This window comes from Camelina sativa, chromosome 16 (assembly GCF_000633955.1).
Source record: "Camelina sativa cultivar DH55 chromosome 16, Cs, whole genome shotgun sequence".
NCBI classification, from domain to species: domain Eukaryota; kingdom Viridiplantae; phylum Streptophyta; class Magnoliopsida; order Brassicales; family Brassicaceae; genus Camelina; species Camelina sativa.
Genome location: NC_025700.1, coordinates 2,042,982 through 2,051,099, shown reverse-complemented (window position 1 = coordinate 2,051,099; position 8,118 = coordinate 2,042,982). Strand labels below are relative to the sequence as shown.

General features: G+C 37.8%; 2 protein-coding genes across 3 annotated transcripts in view; both read left to right on the top strand.

The window, feature by feature from the left end:
- LOC104749330 (citrate synthase 5, mitochondrial-like) lies at window positions 437–4,904 on the top strand. Its single transcript, XM_010470932.2, has 20 exons — window positions 437–518; window positions 641–708; window positions 789–851; window positions 932–973; window positions 1,133–1,198; window positions 1,293–1,358; window positions 1,442–1,555; window positions 1,644–1,707; window positions 1,839–1,921; window positions 2,014–2,066; window positions 2,147–2,224; window positions 2,312–2,440; window positions 2,545–2,587; window positions 2,742–2,828; window positions 3,011–3,112; window positions 3,258–3,365; window positions 3,439–3,489; window positions 3,563–3,636; window positions 3,733–3,784; window positions 3,895–4,904. The coding sequence occupies exons 2-20, from the start codon at window positions 658–660 to the stop codon at window positions 3,985–3,987; spliced, it is 1,419 nt and encodes a 472-aa protein (XP_010469234.1). The 5' UTR covers window positions 437–518; window positions 641–657; the 3' UTR covers window positions 3,988–4,904.
- LOC104749329 (bromodomain-containing protein bet-1-like) overlaps window positions 5,318–8,118 on the top strand; it is a 5,413-nt gene continuing 2,612 nt past the window's right edge. The window contains exons 1-3 of one of the 2 annotated variants that reach the window (XM_019237634.1): window positions 5,318–6,036; window positions 6,145–6,646; window positions 7,856–8,115. In XM_019237634.1, the coding sequence (XP_019093179.1) occupies window positions 5,606–6,036; window positions 6,145–6,646; window positions 7,856–8,115 (1,193 nt within the window). In that variant the 5' untranslated portion in view covers window positions 5,318–5,605. The remainder of the gene's footprint in view (window positions 6,037–6,144; window positions 6,647–7,855; window positions 8,116–8,118) is intronic. The other variant, XM_010470930.2, reaches the window with a different exon arrangement.

The window sequence follows — 8,118 nt, the reverse complement described above, 5'->3', positions numbered from 1 at the left end:
TTTAAGCCTTTAGTATCGTTACGGCTGCTTCGATTCTTGGGAGTCACGGTCTTAACCGTATGTAACCCGAACGGTTTGGTTTTGTGCATTGTAATTAATTGGTTTATTATTCCGGTTTAGTAGGAAGAATCCGTGTTTTAGAAATTTATGTTAAAACCAAAAATATATACGTTTTCTACAACCAATAATACTTTTTTCTTAACTGAAGCGCAGACATATATTTTTTTTTATCATGACCTTGTTTTTAGGCTTTAGAATCGTTACGGCTGCTTCGAATCTTGCGAGTCACGGAATTAACCGTATATAACCCGATCGGTTTGGTTTTACGCATTGTAATCAATTGGTTTATTATTACGGTTTAGTAGGAAAAATCCGTGTTTTGGTTTACTTATGTTGTATTTTGTAGTCTCTCTGATAACACAGTCAGAGTCAGAGACGCTTGTTGGTCACGTTGCAGTTGCAGATATATCTGAACATCTCTAAATTTTTGGCTGAACGTTTAAAATTTCGAATCTCTGGTAAACTTCTCTCCACGCTCTCTCGTTCATGTGTAAATCCTCTCTAATTTGGCCAATCTCTATCGCTTGGATATAGCCCTAATTAACGGATCAATGTTTATGTGAAAAAAAATTGGTGACAGGTGTGCGTTTTAAAAGGATGGTGTTTTATCGCGGCGTATCAGCCATTTCAAGGCTTCGGTCACGAGCTGTGAGTAGATTTGGCTTCACCCTTTTTGTTTGTGTTTTGTTTTATGTGAATCGATTGGTGATCAGATCTAGTATAAGCAGGTGCAACAATCTTCACTTAGCAACTCCGCTAGATGGCTCCAGATGCAGAGCTCTTCTGAATTGGTTAGTTTTTAGGTTTTCACGTTCTCGTGTGTAGCAGTTCAATATTTGGTGTTGATGTTGTTTATATGATGGCAATGCAGGACTTGAAGTCGCAGATGCGAGAGATAATCCCAGAACAACAGGTAAGGTTCTACATCATTGTCTTTAAAATTGAACTTGTATACTTCTGGTTCTAGTGAATGACATTGTTTCTAAGTTTAGGACATATCAAATGCAGTGAATCTCTTGTCTTTGTTCTAGTCTAGTTATTGTCTTTTCTCATATGCAACTTCCAATTTCAGGACCGTTTGAAGAAACTGAAATCAGAACATGGAAAGGTTCAATTGGGGAACATTACTGTTGATATGGTATGGATCTAATGATCTTTATCCGCTCTGTTTCATTATGAAGGCTTTCTCTTTTAAGATATAGTACTCCGTTTTTAATGTGGTATTTGTGAAGGTACTTGGTGGAATGAGAGGGATGACTGGATTACTTTGGGAAACCTCATTGCTTGATGCAGATGAGGTATCAATATACTTTTGTTCATAAAGATAACTGTCTGGTCAGTATCTTAAGCGTTATTGTAATGATCTTATATTTTATTACAGGGAATACGCTTTAGGGGCATGTCAATTCCTGAATGCCAGAAAGTATTACCTTCAGCTCAATCTGGAGAAGAGCCTTTGCCTGAGGGTCTTCTGTGGCTTCTTTTAACTGGGAAGGTTGAATTATCTCAACATTTTAGTATGGTTTATGGTAATGTACCATGAATGATCCTGAAGTATAGTTTTCCCTCTTTTCGATATACAGGTGCCAAGCAAAGAGCAAGTCAATGCTTTGTCAAAAGAGTTGGCTCATCGTGCTGCTGTTCCAGGTTTGTAGTTCACCTCTAGACTCTGTTTTTATTTCTTTATCTCAATTTAATGATCCATCAGTACTTAGGAAAATACAGATTATGTTTGTTGCAAACATAACTCTAGTTTATACTTGAGTTTTACATTGCAGATTATGTTTACAAAGCTATAGATGCTCTGCCTTCGACATCTCATCCAATGACTCAATTTGCTAGCGGTGTTATGGCCCTTCAGGTGGATGGCTCTGTTATATACTAGATTGGTATTTGTAACTCTTAAAATTTACTAATTTTGCGATGATCTTATCTTGTTGAGTTGTTATTCAGGTTGAAAGTGAGTTTCAGAAGGCATATGAGCAGGGTGATGTTCATAAGTCAAAGTATAAACTTTCAAGTTTCGGTTTGTTTCTTGATTGCCTTTTAGTAGCAGGCATCAGATAAACTGAGTTTTCCTTTGCAGGTTCTGGGAGCCAACCTATGAGGATGCCTTAAACTTGATTGCTCGTGTCCCCGTTGTAGCTTCATACGTTTATCGGAGGTAAGCTTTTATGCCCTTTCCCAATGCCTTCTTCGGGACTTGTTACTTATTACTCTTCTTAAATTAGCATTCTAATTAGCATTGCAGGATGTACAAGGATAGTAGCATAATTCCATTAGATGATTCTTTGGATTATGGTGGAAATTTTTCACACATGCTGGGATATGATAGTCCTCAGATGAAAGAGCTCATGAGGCTTTATGTCACTATCCACAGGTTTCTTCTGGTTCTCTCTGTTTCAACATGTCTCAAAACATAATTAATAAGCTAAAAGATTTAATGTGTATTATGGTTTTTTTGTTCTACTATTGTTGGTTTAGTGATCATGAAGGTGGAAATGTTAGTGTTCACGCTGGTCACCTGGTATGTGTTGCTACATTATCTTGCCATCAAGTGAATTTTGTTTTGGTCTTGATGCATGATAGTGTTCCACTTTTAGTTTGTACATATATCAGATGTTTTGAATTTATACATTTCTGATGGTTCTGTTTTTGGCTTTTGATATTTCTTTATTAAGGTTGGGAGTGCACTTTCGGATCCATATCTTTCATTTGCAGCTGCGTTAAATGGTTTAGCTGGGCCACTCCATGGTTTAGCAAATCAGGTACCCATCTTAATATCTTATATATCTCCTAAATGATAATTCTCTTGTTCAAACCAACAAGTGTATGTAACAGGGTTCCAAGAATGACTCTTGTAAGCTGCTAAATTTATAATGTTCAACTAAGAATTTTGAAATCTTAGTCTGTTTTCTTGTCTTTTGTTTTTCCCATGGTCTTGTTGAAGGAAGTTTTGTTGTGGATCAAATCAGTTGTCGAAGAATGTGGAGAAACTATTTCAAAGGAACAGCTGAAAGATTATGTTTGGAAAACGTTAAACAGTGGCAAGGTAAATTAATTCTGCTCTGCTTAGCCTTTTGAAGCTATTGTTTAGCTAACATGCTCTGACTTGAAAGAATTAGACTGTTTGTTTTGATTTTGTGGTTTGCCTGTGAATGTTGCCAGGAAACTTTAAATAAACATATATTTTGCAGGTTGTTCCAGGATATGGCCACGGTGTTTTGCGTAAAACGGATCCAAGATATGTATGCCAAAGAGAGTTTGCCTTGAAACATTTACCTGATGATCCTCTTTTTCAGCTGGTGAGTTTTTTTCCCCTAATCTTATGTGTTGCTCTTAAATTTGTACTGGCTCACAAATCATTCAACTCGATAGGTCTCAAAGCTTTATGAAGTGGTGCCTCCTATTCTAACTGAGCTGGGAAAGGTATTATTAACATTATCATTCATGTGCTACCAGATTTCTGATTTTCTTATGAATCTTGGAATCGCTGTTGCAGGTCAAGAACCCGTGGCCTAACGTTGATGCTCATAGCGGAGTGCTACTGAACTACTATGGTCTAACCGAAGCAAGGTACGAATTCCATCGTTATCACTTAAGTGTGACTAACATTGGACCTTCTTTTGCTGAATCTTGGTTGTAATAGAGTGGCATTTCTTTCAAATTTAGATACTACACTGTGCTTTTTGGCGTCTCAAGGAGTCTCGGCATCTGCTCACAGGTACACACAGACATACATTCTCGCTGTCGACAATTCTCTTTTAATACAGATATCCATGGAAATAAACTCACACTCATTATTATGATGCTGTTTTCTCTTTCCCGTTTCAGCTGATATGGGATCGGGCTCTTGGACTGCCACTAGAGCGGCCAAAGAGTGTAAACATGGAGTGGCTCGATAACTTTATGCGCTTGAAACGCTAAGTTGATCCCTGACTGTGGTTGGTCAAGGTTCTCTCTTTTATGAAACCAGCCATCTCTTCCATTTGAATGTGGTATCTTTTGCCACTTTTAGAGAAACAAACGAGTTTGAATCTAAATTTTTCTCTTCAGAGTTTTCATTTTGGTTCTTCCGCTAAAAACAACAATGGCAAAGTAGTAAAGTAAAGGTCTTTCTCAAATTGAGACACCGTAATATTTATCCTTGACTTTTATGTAGACAAGTCAACCTACCTACTCGTCCGTTCAAGCCATCCATTGATTTGTTTTGATTGGTCCTCAATGAACTATCGCATACAACGCAGAGTAAACATAAGAGGATTATGGGAGTCGCTGGATCCTGCTACCGACTTGTTAGAAACCAAGAGAAGAGGTTTCTACGACATGGAACTGATTGTTGGAACACATCCTAGTCCTCTTCGTCATGGTCAGTCCAGTGGGCAGGGGTTCAAGACAAACATACAATTAAGGATGGTCATCCTTAAACAACCAAAATCATGTCGAGAAAGGAACTTGACCTCCTTGACGCTTACGGCATCCTCTTCTCTCGAAGACACAGAGTCTTGACATGACCGTGCAAGGATGACTAGTCTAGACACCTCCTATAGTCATCCTCCTAGTAAAAGCAATACGAGATTCTTGGTTTCAATATGAGTTCAATACTTCCATGTTAAGGCTCAGGACTTGATTCGTCATCTTTTGCGCTGGAGTCAATCCGTCCACGTTTTTTAGGCTTCTTTGACCCGTCTCGCCTTGCAAGTGCAAGGGTTGGTCTCACGAGTTTCTTATTCTTGTAAAGTTTATCAAAATAATATCCTTTCACATACCCTTTTATCTTTTGCGTGTGAATGTGAACTATAAAGTATTTCATTAATTTAATGATAGGTTTAACTTTAAAAGTTTTAAAAATCATGTCATCAACCCCATCAAGACCTGTCTGTAACTCTGTATCACACAAACAAACGTTCGTGTATGAATGTACTAAATGCGAATATTTGATTCATAGACCTTTTTAATAATATTTTACTATTATTTTTGTAGGTGACCTCACCTGGGTCCAAATCTCCCCCCAGATAAGGCCCATATATGACTCATAAGATAAGGCCCATGTCTTATTGAAACGGATAAATTCCATGCCCAAACCTCACACTTACAAACATCGATATAAAACGAACATTCCATTTCTAGTAACCCATGAAGGGCATTTCTGTAATATATTTTCGACCTTGCTCCCCTCCGTAGACGGTTGTTGCACACGAAGCGAGGTTTGGGTTGACCCGACCCGACCCGTAAATATAAATATAAACACACGGAATGGGTAAAAAAGCAAAGGCGAAAAATCTAGTACGTAGGTCTATATCATGATTCATTTTCCATATGAAGTGGAGAAATATTAGCGAACAAGACCTAAAACAACTTAATCATATAGTTTTCATATTTCAAAAAAGGCTTCAAAATACGAATCAAAAGTGATAAGAGAAAAAGAAAAAAATTAAAAAAAAATTAAAAAAATAAAAGAAAATCCCTAAAAACTGCGAGCGAGCGAGCGTGTTGTTGTTATAGAGAGGAGGAAGAAGAACAAGAAACAGTGATATCGAACGGCATGAACGACGACGACGATACTAACAATATTAACAGTTGTAGTGGATTTGATAACAATCGTATCGGAGACGGAGACGATAACTGTAATATCAATCAGATCAGTCAAGTATGGGGAACGTGGGAGGAGTTGGTGTTAACATGCGCCGTTAAGCGTCATGCTTTTACCGATTGGGACTCCGTCGCTAAAGATGTTCAGTCTCGTTCCCGGAATTCTCTCATCGCCTCCGCCATCAATTGCAGGCTTAGGTATCAAGATCTCAAACGTAGGTTCGAAGATTCCGTCGACGGCGGTGAAGGAAACAGAGAAGCAGCGGTGGTGGCGGCGGCGGCGGAGGATGATGAAGTCGGTGAAATACCTTGGCTCGACCAGTTACGGAGTCTTCATGTTGCAGAGCTCCGGCGAGAGGTTCAACGACGTGACGACTCTATATTGTACGGAGAAGTCTCTATTTCTCCGCCGCTGGATCTGATTTTTTTTCTTTTTTCTTTTTAATATTTTACGATTTTTAAACTTTTTTTTGTTGTTGTTATTTTGATTAGGTCGCTTCAGTTAAAAGTTAAGAAATTAGAGGAGGAGGAGAAAGACGGAGATGATGGAGACAATAAACCAGATCTGGGAAACGACGAAACTAAACCGGCGAAGCTTAACCGGGAAACGACGGAGTCTGACCGGGACGACAATAGGTCGATGAACGAGTCCAACTCTACAGCCTCCGTCGATAAAGTCGCCGATCACGACGGTGATAAAAGGGTTGAGGCTTATTCAGATCCCGATCCGGTTAACAAGGCGGCGGCGCCGAAGGAGGAGGAGGAAGAAAAAACGGTTAGTAAAAGATCGGAAATGAGCAACTCGGGAGAGTTGGATGAATCGGGAACGTCCACTGGTCATGGAAAGAGGAAAGGACAGAAGAAGTACAGAAGCGGCGGAGGTGGCGGTGAGATCAAATCGGCCGGCTATAAATCACAGCCGTTGATAGATACCATTAAGCTGATCCGGTCTCATCCTCGTGGTTCCGTGTTCGAATCCCGTCTTAGGAGCCAGGTTAGCATTTTCTTAATTTCCTCGATTTTAAAAAGATATATTTTGGTAATAAGGATTACAAGTTAAAACACATAATTACTTTTTTCTTATAATTAAACGTATAATTACAAATTTTTCCCAACGTTTTGTTTGTTTGTCGTCGTTTTCCAACGTTATGTTATCTAATTTGAAACATTGCGTAATAACTATAAACTATTGCTTTTTTTTACAACAATTATGCTAGCCTGGAAATTTTCATAATAAATGTTATGTATTACTATTGCATAGTATTAATACTGTAATATTGCTTTCTTAATAAGACTTATAATAGAGTATTTAGAAGATAATTTTACTCTAAAAGAAGTATCTACATTATACGTAGCATATATTTAGGCCTATATATAGTCAAACCTAATGTGTTTTTTTTATACTCCAGCTAAAATGTATGTTTCTTTTTTTTTGTTCAACAAAATGTATGTTTCTTTTGGTAGGAACTTGTTAACTTATTTCTAGCCAAAAACTTATTTTGTTTCAAGTAAGAAAGAATGATTGGCTATGCATTAGTTTAAACTCTCATTATATCTTTCTATGTTTTTGATCTTTTGGCAGCATTATTTTTCTATATGTTTTAATGTAAATAATTTTTGTTAAACTTTTTTCTCCTTCTTCCCCCTAAAGAATTTTCAAGGACGACCAATAATATTTTGTTAAATTTATCCACACATTGTCCAATTTGGTAGGGACCACTCCGTCTAAAAAAAAAAATTGATAAGAACTTTCACTTTTTTTTTTCGATCATCACCTTTTCCACATTTTATAATTACGCTTTATTGGTTCTTATTGTTATAGTATGAAATAATTCTTCATATGGTAGTAAATATCTCGTTTATATATACCGTATCGATGTTTTCGTGTGTATTTGATCTTTAAATGTTAGTACTTAAAATTGGGATCCCTTATTTTGACTTTATTCGTTGTTACTTGTTACAAAAATACTGAAATTTTTCGTCCAACAGAGAAATTTGTTTTCCTACTTTCACCCATTTACCATTTTGGACACCTGGCAGCATCCCGTTGAAGCATGACTTTGTCGTGTCTTTCAAGATTTGGTCAACATATTGACTTTTCCAGCCGCTTTCTTTAAGCTAGACAGTTTTTGGGCTTTAGATGGCCTTCTGGAAGCCTATTGCGTAAGGTGGTCTCATACTTTTCATCTCTGTTATGTCGCAGGAGACAAAGGATTACAAGAGGGTTATAAGGCAGCATTTGGACATCAAGACAATAGAGAAGAAGTTGGAGAAAGGATCTTACCTTTCTTCAAGTCTCTCTTTTTACAGAGACCTCAAGCTTCTCTTCACAAACGCCATTGTCTTCTTTCCTCCATCTTCCTCCGAATCCTTGGCTGCACAAGAGCTAAGATCCCTCGTCTCTAACGAAATTAAGAAACGAACCGGAATATTGGGTCACGGTGTCATCAAATCCGAGGCTGGATC